We start from the raw sequence: 17,409 nt of genomic DNA on the forward strand, positions 1-17,409 counted from the left end.
GTGTCTTTGTTTTGTCATATTGTCTCTATGCTGTCATATTATTTGTTATTTAGTTTTTTTTTGTTCTTTTGACTTCAAGACGGCGCCGCGAGAGTGGCTGCCTTTCCAGCAGCTCATGTATTTCGTTTTTCTACTTTCATTCCTTTCATCACTTTGCTGCTGTGAAATGTAAATTTCTCCACTGTGAGACTAATAAAGGCATATCCAATCCAATCCAATCACTGACAAATTTGAATGAAGCAAGACACTTTTCTTTGGAAATACCATTAACATTTGTCTTTGGACAAACTTCAATAGAACATTGATAACACTACTATCCAGTAAAGATACTCCGAATTTTAAACTGTTATTTACATTTTGGAGTTAGTCATCATTGACGGGTGCTCAGAGTCGTCAGTCCTTTTTTGGGGAAGGAGGGAGGGCAGATATTGTTGAATTACTTCTTTTCCTTTCGGCTTTTCCCTTCAAGGGGTCGCCAAAGTGAATCAGTGTCCTCCATCTTCAGAGGTTTGATTCACATGTTTGTTTTGGCCAAGCTTTTACGTGGGATGCCCTTTCTCACACAACCCTCTGTATTTATCCGGACTTGGGACCGGCACGAGAAGACACTGGCTTACGTCCCCTTGTGGCTACAGAACAAGCAACTCTATGAATAAAGATGAAGATACTCAGTAAAAGGCGGTAGTCGAGTGGTGAGCATACTGGCTTCACAGTGCAGAGATCGTCGGTTCGCGTCCCGGTGTGGAGCTTGCGTGTTCTCCCCGGACCCGCGTGGGTTTTCTCCGGGTCCTCCAGTTTCCTCCCACACTCCAAAAACATGCACGGCAGGGAGATTGACCACTCCAAATTGTCCCGAGGTGTGAGTGTGAGAGTGAATGTGTACGTCTTTGTGTGCCCTGTAATTGGGATGGCTGGCAACCAATTCAGGGTATCCCCCGCCTCGTGCCCGACGACAGCTGTGATAGGCTCCAGCACCCCCCGCGACTCTAATGAGGACTAAGCGATACGAAAAATGGATGGATGGATAGATGCTCAGTAAAAGGCTACAGAACACAAAATGGTCATCGGCACAGCAACATTCAAAAAAGCAACCAAACTTTGTTAAAAAAGAAACAGAAAAAACATTGTCATCAAAATGGCCACCAAAGAGATATAAAAAAAACATTGTCATCAAAATGGCCACCATAGACATAAAAACATAAAGTTTGAATCTTGTTGTACGATTTCAAATTATCATAGTAAATTAGACATCTTAAAAGGGATGTGTAGATAGAAACTGTTAAAAACATGTTATTTTAGCTATTTCACCCCCGCTCTATTTAATTTGTGCATCTTCAGTCTGGTCTTTTCCACTATGTTTTTTATTTTTTCATAATATCGTCGAATTACTACAAGTAGCAAAAAAAGTTGGATGGGGGACACAAATTCGCTGTGGCGAGCCGAAAAGAAGACTACGTGTCCCGAGTGTCTGGCGGTAGTACAGAACCCAATAAAAAGCCCGCACAGCATTCAGATGTTGACCAATCCGCTGTATGGAAGCTGAACCAGCCAGTCAGAGACCTGCTGAGGTCGCCGGTCAAAATAAATTGTCCAAACTTTCCAATCTCAGGGGCGTCGTTCGTGCGCTTTCCAATTTCGCGAGTTCATGACGGTCGTCGACGGTGAGACGGTACCACTCGTCATGCCCGTCCCAGCCGAATGTTACCTTGCCTCCGACGCGGCCTGTCCAACACCGGGCTCGCTTATGCCTCCCGCCCCAATCAATGGGCAACAGCCCGGCGTGGCCACGTCGGTGCTGTACAGCGGCTCCCAGTTTCGAGGCTACCAGAAGAGCAAAGGGAGCGCCTACGGCGTGGATGTTGTTTTGCAGGTAAATGCCACCTTCACTTTTTATTGTGATCATTTGTGTTTGTGTGGAGTGGCATTATTTTTAGCTTGAGCAACGATGTAAGGTAGTTTACTTGGCACGTCGACGCTGACATTCAATACAACCACACTCTGACCTACTTTGTCGAACAGTTGGACGCGAGTGTGACATTTGAAATGTCAATTATGAAATATATCTCCAAAGTTTAGTATTTGTCCTTGCAACTTTGCATTTAAATAAACTCTGCAAAAGAGCGGCAACAAGCGCTGAATTCATCGACACATCGGAGATTAACGAATTCATCGACAATATTGACTGGTTTATTTCATTTGCACGATTTATACACTTATGGAGGTGGGAAAAGACTAGGTGTGAAGGAAAAAAAGCAAATGTCACAAATGAATGCAGGATTGAGATTTTATTACAGATATTCGATATTTTAAAAAGCCCGTATGAGTTCAACTTTCCAAATCTCCCTTCAATAACGATTATTTTTCTGCTATCAAACATTTGCTCTTAACTTCAGAAAACAACGATAAACGATATGGTATGGAGCAAACCGTGAATGATGTACATGTGTGCATTGTCTGCACTGCGAGTGTAGTATACAGTAATGTTCTGGTTTTTGAATGATGCGCGAAAAAAATCAAAAACATATATTTTCAAAACGTTAATGTTCAAATCACAAAATCGAAGCAGGAAATATCTCATATTTTCGGTATACGATATAGTTATACTGAACATTTTAGCAGATCTAGAATTTTTTTCCCTGCAGTTGAGGATCATAGTAAAAAAGAAAAAATAGAATGCTGCTTGACTTTGCTTCGGAGTGTGTTTTTACATTTCTCGTGCGAGATTTGACAAAAAAAAATATTTTGTTTTGTAGCATGTAACTCCCGAGGATTCCTATTTGTGTGGATATCTGAAGATCAGCGGCCTGACTGAGGCAAGTGAGTGGGAACGTTGGGCTTGAGATCACGGGGAGTTGTCGTTATCTTTGGGGAATCACTGAAGTCTGTAGAGCTTTTTTTTTTTTTTGAGGTCTGCACTGCGGTGCTGACCAGAATGTCTGAGACAAGTGTGCCTCCATTTCATTGTGTAATACTGTGACAGCGCGAGGTTGTAAATGGGAGCAGAATGTTCAAGGGTGAATCACAATGCCACGGAAACATGTCAGCAGGTCAGGTTGCGGATCGAATTTGATGTGGTGTGTTTACGACTGCAAAGGGAACTTGTGGTTGCTCCCATTTCTCCAATCTGATGCTGTACGCATTTCAAATCTATTTACTCAATTGACAAAGACAATCAAAGCACATTTTTTTCTAAAGTTTTTGTAAGTAAAATGTAGTTTAATGATTAGTTCTTTTTTTGCGGGTATTTTTTATTTCTGTTATGATTTTTTTTCTTTTTTAAGCTTTCATGAACAATAATAAACTTAGCTCAGACACACACGTGATACACCCACCCTTTGCCTTGACAATTTCTTCAAATGTGTGCAACCAGGAGTATCCGACGCTCACAACGTTCTTTGCTGGTGAAATCATAAGTCGAAAGAGGCCCTTTTTAACCAGGAAGTGGGATGCTGACGAGGACGTGGATAGGAAACATTGGGTAAGTCTTCATGGCTTATGACCTCCAGCAAGAACTGCATTGTTTTATCGCAGCTTGTTTGAATGGCTTTTTCTTTTTTTGCAGGGCAAATTTCAGGCTTTTTATAAAGTCGCCAAAAGCTTCAACTCTGACGATTTTGACTATGACGCACTGGAACGCAGCGATTACGTCTTCATGAGATGGAAAGTCAGTTCAAAGTTGTATTTATTTGTGTTTATTTTCCTCCAGTTGTGAACTTTGCACTGTGAGTCTGTCTTTGTTGTTTTCCGCACTTAAAGGAGCAGTTCTTGGTGCCCGATCACACCATCAAGGACATCAGTGGTGCATCCTTTGCCGGTTTTTACTACATCTGCTTCCAGAAGTCCACAGCGACTATTGAGGGTTACTACTATCACAGGAGCTCGGAATGGTCAGTCATAACGCGAGGTTTATTTTTCTTTCGTTTCACCTCCGTTTCCACAGGCTGAAGAATTCCTTATATGGCGCTTGGACGCCCTCTTCTGGCCTTCTGGCGGCTTTTGGGTGCAACATGAGGTCCCCAGACCAAACAAGTACAGCAAAATACATTGACGTGATGGAAGGACCGCTACAATGCGTCTTTTTTACGGTCAGGGGCGGTCCTTTAGTGACGTCACGTACGGACTCGTCACCAACTCAAAAACAGGACTTCCTGAATATTCAGCGCGAGTCTTAAAACGTAAAATATAGCTATATGCGGTGGAATCTTTGTAAAATACGCTCAATAGAAGTCATTTGAAGCCATTTTACAAATTATGGACACAACTTGTCCGGAGACGTCGGTTGTCCTTTAAGCAATGTCCAATATTTAGAACCCTGGCAACTGAGTTCTTATCACATCTTCATCCACCCATCCACAAATCAATTTTCGGATGCTCCTATCCTCGCAACGGTCGCGGTGTCATGCTGGACCCTATCCCAGCTGTCTTTGGGCAGTAGGCGGACACACTGTGAACCAGTTGCCAGCCAATCGCAGGGCACAAAATTGAATGTTTCTGTCAGTGTTTGCTCGGACACTGTGAAGAAAGGCTCGAACACAGGAAGATTGTCTTTTACTGCCGGCGGGGGGGGGCGCAGTTTTCATGATGCCACTTCGTGTGCGCTTCTTAGACCAACGCCCAGCCTCTGCAGCCTTCTGCCAAGCTATTTATTAAGAGTTAATGCAAATTTAAAGGACAACCGACGCCCCCCGGACAAATCCATAATTTGTAAAATGGCTTCAAATGACTTCTACTGAGCGCATTTTACAAAGATTCCACCGCATATAGCTATATTTTACGTTTTAAGACTCGCGCTGAATATTCCGGAAGTCTTGTTTTCGAGTTGGTGACGAGTCCTCACGTTACGTCACGGAAGGAACGCCCCTGACCGACATAGGACACATTGCAGCAGTCCTGTCATCACCTCAATGCATTTTGCGGTACTTTGTTTGGTCTGAAAACTTCGTGTTGATCAGTGTTAATGGCAAAATTAGAAGGAAAACATAAATCACGCGATGGTGAATCCTTGTATGTTGCACCAAGACTTCTATTTGATATTCGCTGACATAACTTCCCAGGAGACAATTTCCACGGAGCTTTGTCGCCATTTTCTGCCTTTTTTGGGTACTGTGAGTACTAAAGAGTTTGTCACTACATTTCTCTCCAGATGCATCAAAATAACTGGAATTAATTCTTTAATCGATTGCAAACATGTATGCTTTCCTCTTCAGAATTATTTGAATCATATTCATAACTGGATGTGTAACAAGAAAGCATCTTCTCCGAATCTGAAGCCATTGTTTGGATTCTCCAGCAAGGCAAGACGTCTTAGCGTTACACCACGAACAAGGGGCGGGACCTTCTGAAACTGGCCACTTCCGGGTTCAATTTGAAGTAGTTTTTAGACACTTTAAGTCATTTTTATTGGTGTTTTGCATTTTGACTAAAAATATCAGACTGCGTGTTTTGGGTATTTTAGATGCTATAAAACATTTTTCTGATGTCAGTTAGGAAACAAAAAAAGTGATGTCGGTTGTCCTTTAAGTGAACATTAATAAAACGCAGCCTTCTTGTTTCGAATACCACGCCCCTGGATGTCCCATGGTACAATCACAGACACACATCCTTAAAACAACAGAAAGTACCAATTTTAATGGGTTGTCTTTCCATGAACGGATAGATTTGTAACGTGGCTAATTATATCTTCTAAAGCAAGAGTGTTAGAAAGTCTCCCTTCCGCCAAGGCCAGATCGCCTACTTGAGGATTACAGTTTAATAGGCTGTCTGTTCACCTCAGATTGACCCCAGATGTTATGTACTTCCATTGTGGGCCTTGTGTTCGGCCAACTAAGCATATAACTGCATGAAACTTTTAAATATGATAACGTCTATTCTGTCTATTCTCTATCAGGTGGTCTGTCGTTCCCCCCACCCCCACAATTTAGAAATTGTTGACAGTTAAGGGCAAATCAAAGAATGTTTTTAAACCTCTCTTTCTTCAACCTTCCCCATTCCAGGTATCAGTCACTCAACCTGAGCCACATCCGAGAGCACAGTATTCCAATCTATGAATTCCGCTGAAGAAAGAGGGGCCCAGCTCACGCCGCCCTGGTCTTCAAATGGGGTGCAAAAAATAAAGAAAGAAAGAAATAATGATGGCGAAGAGAGCCGCTGGCTGCCCAGAAGGGAGCCTGGATCCCCCTCGGTATCTCGCACGCTGCAAGGCGCTCCCTGACTCCTGTGAACGAGCGAAGGGCCAAAGGATATGATGGACGGGTGTCACGGTGGCCGCAAGACCTGCTGATGTCCACCTTTCATTTGTAAAATGGCTTATTATTTGTTTATTGTTTTACACGTGCTACTAAGAAAGACGATATTGCCTTTTGAATTTGAAGGAAGCATCGATGCTATGACAAAATGGTTTTCAGGCAAATCTAAATAAATTCATTTAGTGCAGTAACACATTTATTTTAAATGAAGACCACCAACCATCATGGGGCAATAATTGAGAATCCGTTTCCATCTTGTCAGGATGCAAGAAATATTTGGAAAAAAATATTTTTTAAATTAACCACAGAGAAGGCAGTTTACAGTATGAAGCCTTTTTATGACTTTTTTTTTAATGAAATTCAGTCATTTTACGTCACATTGCAGGTTACATTTTTCTTTGCGGCAAGAAAGTTGTTGGCAAATAAGGCCATTTTAATTCAGTTTGTGTTACCTTTTTTAAAAAAAAAAACAAGTGGTACAGATTTTGTGGCTTAACTGGGAAAGGTACTTTGTGACGACATTGGAGGGGGTGTATGTAATAAACGTTCTCACTTAAAAAAAAGATTTAAAATTGTACTCCAAATGTACTAACACTGTACCTCTCAATATTGTCAGAATTTGGGGGAGGTAGGGATCTGTTTTGAGTGGTACTTATGGCAAAATGCACACAATTTGGAACTTCGGGGGATTGCTCACACACTGAAAAGTTGTTGGATTTGTCTGAACCAAACATGGGTAAAAATGTATACAATAAACAATTTGAGGTTGTGTCACTTTTTTTCACATTACTGTATATCTGACTTACACCACTATGTCCACTAGTGGTCACCAACGCACTTTACATCTTCAACAGTTGCACAGGTACATTATGTAACGCTCAGTCCTACGCAAGCGAATAGTTGCTCGTGTTGCGTTCAGGAACTACTTACTGGAATTCATATATTTTACTACAGCGAGATCTTGGATTACGAACTTAATTGGTTCCCAGACAGTGTAAGGCGAAAAGTGTGTATCCCAAAAAACTTTCCCATAGGAAACCATGGAAATGAGAATAATCTGTTCTCAGGTTTCCATTAAATATAATTTTCAACTTGCCTTTTCAACGTATAATAAATGTGCTATTGTAATGAAAGAAATACACTGCACTGTATAATAAAGTCACTTTATTTACCTTTGTGATGGTCATTGATGGCGTTGGAGGTCAGAGGGAATTGCTGTTTGGAAAGAGAACTTGGCTTTGAGTGCAGAGTGGAACTGTAGGTCACAGAGCTCCATTTGGAACACAGGAGGGGCATCTTTCACATCAAAAGAGAATGGGTCGGCAAAAATTTGAAATGTGGCTTTGTGCGTCTTGAAGTCTGCAAATCTGTGATTAAATTCCCTCTGGAGCTCCAAAATGGTGGTTTGTTCCATGGTTTGTTCAGCTCCACACAAGTTTCATTCATATCAATCATGCGGGCCGCACTAACATTAATCTTTCATGTCAAGGCGGGCTGCAAAATATTTCGGGGGCCGCAGTTGGCCCGCAGGCCGCGAGTTTGAGACCCCTGGTTTAAAGGACAACCGATAACCGACCGAATGAATCAGCCCGTTTCCACAGGCTGATAAATTCCTTCCATGGAGCTTGGACGCCCTCTTCTGGCAGCTTTTGGGTGCAACACGAGGTTTTCAGACCAAACAAGTACAGCAAAATACATTGACGTGATGGAAGGACTGCTACAATGCGTCTTTTTTTACGGTCAGGGGGCGGTCCTTTCATGACGTCACGTATGGACTCGTCACCAACTCAAAAACAAGACTTCTTGAATATTCAGCGCGAGTCTTGAAAACTTAAAATATTGCTATATGCGGTGGAATCTTTGTAAAATACACTCAGTAGAAGTCATTTGAAGCCATTTTACAAATTATGGACACAACTTGTCCGGAGACGTCGGTTGTCCTTTAAACGATTGTCATATTCTCCCATTTATGCTCAATTCACCATGCACCTTTCTTTCGCTCTTAGAAGGTGTGGCGATACTCCTGTCTGGTTTTCTGACACACCACGTTTGTTGCGTAAACCGCAAATATCTCCGCAATTACCAAAGAGCCGTAATTTGTGGAACCTTATTCTAATCAGTTTGGTATATTATGTAACGCTTTGAAATGAACGTTTGTCTTGATGAGGTAGTGGACTTTTGCCCATGACGTGTGTTGGGCCTGTTTTCTTTTTGTTTTTTTCACCCACTGAAATTTAGCTGCCTTTATACTGTAGTTGGCTTCCCCAAATTCGTCATGGCCCCAGAAGAGGAAACCGTGGCAAAAAAATATTTTTACACCCTTGCATTGGAATGTTTCATCTCCTCCACATATTACATACAGAACGCACAACAAATAAATGAATAACTAGTTTTCAAATTTGAAGTGAAAAATGAAGACTGTTGTAGTGGTTTATGTGGGAAAATTCAGAATCAGTAAGCCTTTCATAGTCCCACAATGGGGAAATTTGCAATTTTAAATATATGTTCGGACATTAGCAAGCATTGTGGCATTTGACATCCTTCATTTGCTTTTACAGGCCGAATAAAATGATGTGGCGGGCCAGATTTGGACCCCCGGGCCTTGACTTTGACACTTACTCCAAAAGGAACAAATGTACTTCTAGCTGCACTCTTACGCATTTTGGAAAACACTGCATTGGATTGGATTGGATTGGATATGCCTTTATTAGTCTCACAGTGGAGAAATTTGCAAATTTCCTTCAAGATCAATTGAGAAATTGTGTAAGTGCATCATCATAGGATACTTTTCTTTTTTTATTGTGGTAGTATAATCAGTTTTTTTAAACGTATTTTATGCAATCGAATTGTGCAGGTTCAAAGTTCCGGCATCTCGATCTGCTTTTATGAATTGCTTTTTTTGTGACGTGATGCGACGTTGAAACAAATGTCGGACTTTCCCGTGAGAGACAAATGTTGCTGTGGTGTCAGCAGCCACACCTTTTTTTGCAGGTGGTTCGTGTATAAATGCACCGTGCACCTGCAGTGTACCACACGTTGCATTGCCAAGCGCGAAGCACAAGTGCACGCGATCTAATTTTGACGGTCCGGTTTGGAGTCAGACTTTGGCTAAGTCATGTCATCGCAAAGGTACCCCATCAGCATCCGTTTAACCGGATTGATGGAGAAGGACAAGAAAAAAGTAAGACACCTGTTTTTTTTCCTCTCAGAGAATTGCCTGACTGTGAGTCTTTCGGAAACAAGTTGTAACATGCAACGGTTTCTTTATTTAGATGTACATCACCACGGTACTTTGGTCAGATGAGGAAGAGATTGTTATCTACAGGACCGTTGAGGACTTCAAAAAAATGCACGTACGTGGAAAACACTCTTTCACGATGTCATCGCGTTTCGTGCTTTCGTTGCTAAATGTGTGTGTTACTTCCGGGCTGAGTGAATGCTGAGTGTCCTTGAGTTTTGAAAGGCACTTTTAAATGAAACAATAAACGAATAAATAAATAAAATACATAAATGTGCCACGTTGTCTCGTTTAAACAGAAACAGATCAAGAAAGCGTTCCCTGGCATAAAGAAATCGGAGAGAATTGTGCCTAAATTTAAAGGTATTCAATCATCTTCTTCACTCAACCTCAGTGTTGGTAAGTAATAGTCTGATCTGAGTATCATGTGTGCTTCCAGTCACAAAGAAAGCCAAAACAGGGCAGAAGAACGGCTCCTCTAAGTCCTTGAATTATCTTAAGCCTTTGCAGAGGTACTGTAATGAATTGCTGGGCTGCGATCCGCAGGTCAACCAGTCAGTGCACCTCATCCAGTTTCTTCACCCTAAAAATGAAGAACTGCAGCCAGAGTACTCCAAGAACGGGTACGTTTGTTTGTCGCACAAAAAAAAAAAAAAAAAAAAAAAAAAACACACACACAATGCCGAGTCAAATGAAGTTCTGAAACATTTTTATTGCTTGAGGTTTTGAGCTAACCAACCAGAAAGGCAAAATGATTGCTAGTAAATTCTATCGAGGTTAAACGTCCAGGTACGGTATTGTTTTCATGCTTTACTTGAATAGAAGCATGTGCATCAAATTGAGCCAAATCGACTTGTTCCGCTTTAAAATCTAAGCGTCAACAAAACACTTTGCAGTTAAACTATAAAAAAAAACGTACAAAGTGTCTTTTTGTCAAGAGATGCACGCGCTGACAAATTTGTTGAGACAAAATACACATAAAAAAATACCTAAAAATACATAAATAAATAAAGACATTGCCTAAACAATGCATTTTTAATCTATAAAACGGCAATACATTTTCACTGAATCACAAATTTAATACATTGTATTATTTCCTCCTAAAAATAATAAACACGATTACTCAAATTCAAAATCCCAGCATTTTCAATTCCCCCTACCAGCGCAACTAAAAACACTCAATTTCACGCACTTGACAAAATTCCATGTGCTCGCTGGAGCGCCAAGTATGTCAAGTGACACGGTACATAATTATAGGCAAGCGTACACGCCTTAGTTGACAAGTTTAGCGCAACTTTGCCCGAGGCGTTTACTGCAGTCCATATTTTTTCAATGCCAGTTGACTATGAACCAAAAGGCGGGGATCATACACAACTGGGTAACAGCCAATCCCAGGGCGCATATTGACAAACAAGCATTCACTACTATCATTACTAGTCATGTGTTTGAACCTGGTTCTGAACCGTATTTACATCCACAATGCCTTTTCCCCTTTCAGTGTCATAATCATGCCCCCCGAAGCCCAAGCCCAACAAGAACAAATTTACAGCCAGGGTGGTAATGTGACCCAGCCCTTCAGCACAGAGACTTACAGGTGCGTGGCCCCCTACGAGACTAAAGACACCAAGAACAAGCCGTTCAAAGTGGCCTTGAATGAAAAAGTCGACGTGCTCATCAAGGACAAAGCAGGTGAGCAAAGCAGCTTTGTCCACTTTGTACCCGAAACAGAATAGCGGTCAGTCTGTGTAAGCTCTCAGTCGTACAGGAGTGGTCCATCGATGAAAAGGTTTCTTCAGCCGCCATCTGTACTTCTTTGAAGGGTCAAAGGTAGAGAAAAGGAGTCAAAACATATCAGGAGAGCACTCACAAACTGTGGTTACCCTCAGTGGTCTTTTAACAAATGTCAAAAGGAAAGAATAGGGAATGAAACCAACACAAAACACAACACAACAGGGCTGAAGATGTTGAGGTTTTCTTTGGGAGTGACCAGGTTGGATAGGATCAGGAATGAGTACATTAGAGGGACAACTCATATTAGAGGCTTTGGAGAGAAAGTCAGAGAGGCCAGACTGAGATGGTTTGGACATGTCCAGAGGAGAGAGAGTGACTATATCGGGAGAAGGATGCTGAGCCTTGAACTGCCAGGCAGGAGACCGAAGAGGAGGTTTATGGATGTGGTCAAAGAGGACATGAAGGTAGCTGGTGTGAGAGAAGAGGATGCACAAAACCGGGATAGATGGAGGACATTGATTCGCTGTGGCGACCCCTGAGGGGAAAAGCCGAAAGGAAAAGAAGAAGAAGAAGAGGGAATGAAACCAACAATTCTGAAGATACAAAAAGTAAAGGAGTAGCAGTACCTTACATTCCAGGAGTTACTGAAAAATTACAAAGAGTCCTTTGGCAACACAAAATTCATACTCATTTCAAACCGATAAACACTTTAAGGCAAAAATTAGTGCATCCCAAAGATAGGCTGCCAAATGAAAAACAAAGTAATGTAGTTTATTCAATACATTGTAAGAATGAAAATTGTAGATAAAGAGCAGTACATTGGGGAGACTCAACAAATTCTCAAAAAAAGACTTTATCAACATCGCAGGGATAATACAAGTGCGCCTCAATCGGCAGTACATTTGCACCTAAAAGCTAGCAACCACTCATTTGACGACAATGAGGTTAAAATCTTAGCGAAAGAACATAGATGGTTTGAAAGGGGAGTAAAAGAAGCTATATTTTCATTTTCATAAAACAGAAAAATCCTTCCCTTAGCCGTAATGGTGGGGTGAGGTTCAATTTGGATCGTTCGTACAATAGACTGCTTAGGCAACATAGGATTAGTCATGATGATGAGGTGATACCAGGGCACATTGGGCAATCAGGCCAGTCATTAGTCAGGACAATAGAAAATAGAAGCGATCAGTGGAGCCGCAGGGATTAGTCCTCTGCTCCCCCCAACATGAGAGCATGGACCTATCATAGCAGAGGCCGGCACCGCCACGGTTGAACAGTAGGGATATATATATATATGTATATATGTATATATGTATATATATATGTATATGGACGAAACTACCAGTAAGACTTTAGTTTGCTGATGAAGTTTCTTGGATAAGAAGCGAAACGTCCGACACCTTCAAAGAAGTACAGATGACGGCTGAAGAAACCTTGTCATCGAAGAATAGCGGTCAGTTGTGATGTTTTCCTCCGTGGCTGCTTTCAGGCTGGTGGCTTGTAGAAAATGACGACAAGTCCTTGGCCTGGTTTCCTGCTCCATATCTGGAAAGGACGGACGACGAACCGGAAGAAGACAATATTGATGGACTTCCCGAAAGAGGTAAACTGAGATAACCACCGCCAACCTTTGGAGACATTTAGCTCTTTTCTCAAGTGTGTCGAATACATCACTTAGTTTGATTGGCTCTCTGTCTTCCATTAGGATTGTTTTACACTGTGACCAAGAGCTACAAATCCACCAAAGACGATGAAATAACAGTGAGCTTCGGTGCCTCGGTGGAGGTCCTGCAGAAGTCGGAAAACGGCTGGTGGCTCATCAGGTATCCAAAATGTTCAGCCTCTCCAATTGAGAATATCAACATTTTCATAATTTGTATGAATGAACAGCACAGTGATTGGAATGCTCTCAGAACCATTGATATGATAGGCGGACACACTTCATTCAAAGAGAAAATACTTTGACTTTTACACTTTGGGGTCTGTTTTGGTCCTTATAAGATGCCCCTTTCTTTATTCGATTACTGGGATGTTAGGGTTAGAACATGATACGATTAGTGTTTTGCGTGATCATGCTACCTGTAACTTAGTTACACTTCATGGCACTGACAAAGTGCAGATATTCATCTCCGAGTTAAATACCAAGTAAACAAGGGGCCCAAAACTGACATTGGGATTACACCTGACACAAGACTTTTAGGACTTGGAAACGCACCCCTATCCCACTGGCCATGGGCAGCATTGCCATTACTTGGGCAGCAAGGGTGTCAAACTCATTTTTTTGTCACGGGCCATTTTGGAGTTGGAATGATGCAAAATCTCTGAACGTTATTGATTCTCCCATGGCAATTTTATATTTTTTTTGGTACTAATTTTAGCAAGGATCATTAAAGATGGCACACAAGATTTGCGACCGCAGGCTATGTCAAATGACGTGGTGGGCCAGATCTGGTCCCCAGGCCTTGACTTAGACACTGATGCCTTTGGGTCAGAAAATTGCTTTCAAACGCCAGGTCTATTGGTGAAATTTGATTCTACCTTCAACGAGACAAGAGCTAAACTGGCTGGTAATTGCGACGGCACTGCTTTTAGACACCACGCATTTGAATTTGATGACTTGGGAAGACACCTGCACCCTGAATGGTTATTTCTGACATTTGGAGGGACTTTATTGGATCCTTCAAGATTTTAACTAATTGTTTGGCTTTCCACAGATACCAAGGCAAGGCTGGCTACATCCCCAGCATGTACCTGAAAGCCCCAAGTTATGGCCACGTGGGAGGAGGGCACCACGGCCAGAGCAGTCCCATCCTTCTGTCCCCCACCAACTTGGGAATGCAACCGCAGTCAGTTACCCGCTCTCAAAACAACCTCCAGGAAATGAACACTGCCAAGCCCACCTCGCCCAGTCTCCTCCCACCCCTGAGCAAGCAGTTGTCTCGATCCGCCGAGGACCTAAACAAACCCGCATCCACTGTGCCCGGCTCCAAGCCGCCCCCTATGTCACTTCCCAAACCGCGACCTATGCCACCTCCAAAACGTGCCTCGTCGCCAATCCCGGGACCGCCCATCCCGGGACACGCCTCACAGCCGAATCTAAAACGTGCCTCATCGCCCAATCCAGGATACTCCCCACCTCCCAATGCAAGTTACGTCCCGACGCCGATCATCATGGTGAAGAACGACTCGGACAGCGATATTCCTTTCAGCCTGAACGGGGACAGCGAGACAGAGTTCACAAGTGACAGCGACTTCAGCAGCGACGAATTTAGCTTGTCTTCGGCCAGCATGAATAACTCCCTGAGCATGAGCACCGACGACTACCGCCTGCGCCACAGCCGCACCCCTCCACCACCAACCAGGAACATGCTGAGTCCGGAAAGCGCAACGGGTGGAAGAATGACACCCGCAGTCTCCGACCCAAACATCTTCAAGAGCGTTTCAGCGCCCAAGGTGCCACCCAGGCCACAGTCAAAGGAGATTCTTAGCCGTTGCACAACCATCACCCGCAAGAACGCAAACAGATCTGCCAGCCCGACGCCGACTCCCATACAAACACGGTAGAAGCCCACATCGGACGATTGAGATCAGACAATTACAATGCGACAGGATATGTTCAAAGTCCCACCAACAGGTTGACTTGTCCCCCCAAAAATACTAATAATGTATATAGTGTGTTTATACTAGAAAGATTGCTACCACCGCCGTAGCTAGTGAACAATGTATATTTTCCATATCATTCATACATGTACCCAAGCATAATGTTCGAAATCGACTCTGTGTGTTGTGGTTAGTTTGCTTTGAGTCAAATAAAAGCATGGTGATCAAAATGTGCCGTGGCATAATATGACTTGTACAAAGACACCGATGGCGTACCACAGGGACAAACCGATTCGGAACGTGTCCGCATTCCAGTTTTGGTAAAGCTACAGTACAGCGGGACCTTGGCTTACGCACTTAATTGGTTCCCAGACAGTGTGTAAGGCGAAAAGTGTGTATCCCAAAAATTGTATTTCATAGGAAACCATTAAAATGAGAATAATCCATTCCCAGGTCTCCATAAAATATAATTTCCAACTAAATAAGCCTTAAAACGACAATATACCTTATTGTATGTATAATAAATGTGCTCTTGTAATGAAAGAAATACACTGCACTGTATAATAAAGTCGTTTTATTTACCTTTGTGATGGTCGTTGATGGCTTGATGGAATGGGGTGGCAGGTCGGAGGAAATTGCTGTTTGGAAGGAGTCACATTCCATAAGGACCGTAATTAAAGAAATACACTTTACTATATAATAAAGTCGTTTTATTTACCTTTGTGATGGTCGTTGATGGCTTGATGGAATGGGGTTCAGACTTCTCTTCCTGTGTTATGAAAGTCCGGTTAGGCATCTTTTTCCAAAAAAGGCCTGTCTCATCTGCATTAAATACTTGCTGAGGAACGTCGCCTTCTTCTTTCACCATTTCGACGAATGATCCCTTGTAGGCTTTGGCAGCTTTACTGTCAGAACTGGCTGTCTCACCATGACGAGTAATGAATCTCTGTACGGCGCTTAAAGTTCTCGAATCATCCGTGGCAAGCTTTAAAATCATCAATAAAGGGCGAACTTCCTGGTTGCCGCATGACGATATTAGAGTGAATTTGTTGTGCTTTCTCTGATATAATTTCTATATTCACGCTGTCGCCGGCTATCTGATTTTCGTTAATCCAAATTAACAGAAGTTTTTCAACCTCTTCTATTGACCGAGACCATTGCTTTGACAGCACGGAAACACCTTTAGCAACACACGCACCTTTAATAGCTTATTTGTTGCGAAGGATGGTAGCAATGGTAGACTTAGCATATTGCTACTGGGCCGTGAAGTCAGACAAACGCACACCTCGTTCGTGTTTCTCAATGATCTCCTTCTTCTCCTCGACTGTAATTTTGTTTTGTGTATTCTTCAGCTGAACACGAGCCTATGGTGGGGTCTTTTTGGGTCCCATAACAGCAAAAATATCTGTGATAAATCCTTGAAAACGAACGACGTGTGCACTCAGAGAAAGGGGGTGTGGAAAGGAAGGCCGGCTGGGCGCTGTTCGGTCGTGTGGTTTGGTGTTCTTCCGCCGAAAATTCCTCCACCAGCCGTGGTGGGGTGGCGTTCCGTGTGTATCCCGAAAAGTAGTGCGTATGCCAAGGTTTAATTTTCATTAATTTAACGTTTGTAAACTGAAAAATTCGTAAGGCAAGGTGTTCGTAAACCGAGGGCCCACTGTATGTCCTTTCATTGTGGGAACATATCTCACAGCAGCTCCACATACGTCATCCATATGAACCATTACACTACCAATACTAACAACATTTCCTTGACATTTGTTTGTGAATCTTTCACCTTGGCAGCAGTCTGAATGTCAGCTCGATGACACATGACCCAAAATGGCTTCCCTATTCTATGATAGTCTCTAAAGTTGACTCGTAAACCCTTTTGCACAATCGCACACCAACTGCACGATGTGAACCGATTACAGTACACTTCCTGACATTGCGATGTGAAACCTTTACATCTAATTCCACTTACGGTTTACAAAGGTAAGAAATGTGAACCACTAGACAAACAATGGCTCCATTGTCAGGTGATTTTTCCTTAGATTTCACTGTGAACTTGGTACCTCATCTGATATCAGCTACATAAGGGTTAGATATATGAATCACTACACTATCACTGGTCCCACTATCATGATAACGTTAAGTTTTCCATCATGATGTGCGGTGAAGTTTTAGACTCAATCCTATGCCAACGACAGCATGGTCTTTTCACTGGATCCCACACAAGATTCACAAAGCTCAGCGATGTGAACCACCACACAATTGCTGTCGGCATTATTTTTCTTCTAGCATTGTGTTGAGAACTTTTTCACCCCAATTCCACGCCTGCCATACAAATGTCAGATATGTGAAGTGCTACACGACAACAGGTCCTATTATGACATGACTTTTCCTGGAACTGTTTAGAAAACATTCTTGCTCAATCAACCATCTGATGCACAAAAGTCAAATGTGTTCACCTGTACCTAAAGTATAATTGGCCCCGTGCTGGATTTACGTCATGAACTATTTTTTTTTGTCTGATCCCAGACCAGCTCCATAAGTGACATAAATGATGCAAAGTCATATAAAGACGTCATGTTTTTCTGTGGTAATGTTGTGGAT

The 17,409-nt window shown here is 42.4% G+C and overlaps 2 protein-coding genes across 4 annotated transcripts; both read left to right on the plus strand.

The window, feature by feature from the left end:
• The first annotated feature begins 1,495 nt into the window (after positions 1-1,495).
• Positions 1,496-7,029, plus strand: gid4 (GID complex subunit 4 homolog). Of its 3 annotated transcripts, XM_089018103.1 has the most exons (8): positions 1,496-1,870; positions 2,754-2,813; positions 3,371-3,478; positions 3,563-3,664; positions 3,757-3,887; positions 5,055-5,100; positions 5,208-5,294; positions 5,994-7,029. In XM_089018103.1, the coding sequence occupies exons 1-8, from the start codon at positions 1,646-1,648 to the stop codon at positions 6,045-6,047; spliced, it is 813 nt and encodes a 270-aa protein (XP_088874229.1). In that variant the 5' UTR covers positions 1,496-1,645; the 3' UTR covers positions 6,048-7,029. The 3 variants fall into 3 exon arrangements, with proteins under 3 accessions (XP_088874229.1, XP_088874231.1, XP_088874230.1); XM_089018105.1 differs by lacking the exon at positions 5,994-7,029 and having other exon boundaries at positions 1,500-1,870; positions 5,055-5,105; positions 5,208-5,232; XM_089018104.1 differs by lacking the exons at positions 5,055-5,100; positions 5,208-5,294 and having other exon boundaries at positions 1,507-1,870.
• Positions 7,030-9,267: 2,238 nt separating this feature from the next.
• noxo1a (NADPH oxidase organizer 1a) lies at positions 9,268-15,029 on the plus strand. Its single transcript, XM_089018102.1, has 8 exons — positions 9,268-9,426; positions 9,518-9,598; positions 9,783-9,846; positions 9,923-10,106; positions 10,982-11,172; positions 12,704-12,817; positions 12,920-13,037; positions 13,929-15,029. Exons 1-8 carry the CDS (start codon positions 9,361-9,363, stop codon positions 14,776-14,778), a joined length of 1,668 nt encoding a protein of 555 aa, XP_088874228.1. The 5' UTR covers positions 9,268-9,360; the 3' UTR covers positions 14,779-15,029.
• Positions 15,030-17,409: the final 2,380 nt, after the last annotated feature.

This window comes from Hippocampus bargibanti, linkage group LG17 (genome assembly GCF_051943395.1).
Source record: "Hippocampus bargibanti isolate YZ-2025 linkage group LG17, ASM5194339v1, whole genome shotgun sequence".
Classification (NCBI taxonomy): domain Eukaryota; kingdom Metazoa; phylum Chordata; class Actinopteri; order Syngnathiformes; family Syngnathidae; genus Hippocampus; species Hippocampus bargibanti.

Bases quoted from the DNA above. Each gene is read 5' to 3' on its own strand.
- noxo1a (XM_089018102.1), top strand. From the start codon at position 9,361: ATGTCATCGCAAAGGTACCCCATCAGCATCCGTTTAACCGGATTGATG. The intron at 9,427-9,517 runs GTAAGACACCTG...TTCTTTATTTAG, and splicing joins TGGAGAAGGACAAGAAAAAA to ATGTACATCACCACGGTACT. The intron at 9,599-9,782 runs GTACGTGGAAAA...TCGTTTAAACAG, and splicing joins AGGACTTCAAAAAAATGCAC to AAACAGATCAAGAAAGCGTT.
- gid4 (XM_089018103.1), top strand. From the start codon at position 1,646: ATGACGGTCGTCGACGGTGAGACGGTACCACTCGTCATGCCCGTCCCA. The intron at 1,871-2,753 runs GTAAATGCCACC...TTTGTTTTGTAG, and splicing joins GCGTGGATGTTGTTTTGCAG to CATGTAACTCCCGAGGATTC. The intron at 5,101-5,207 runs GTACTGTGAGTA...TTTCCTCTTCAG, and splicing joins CCATTTTCTGCCTTTTTTGG to AATTATTTGAATCATATTCA.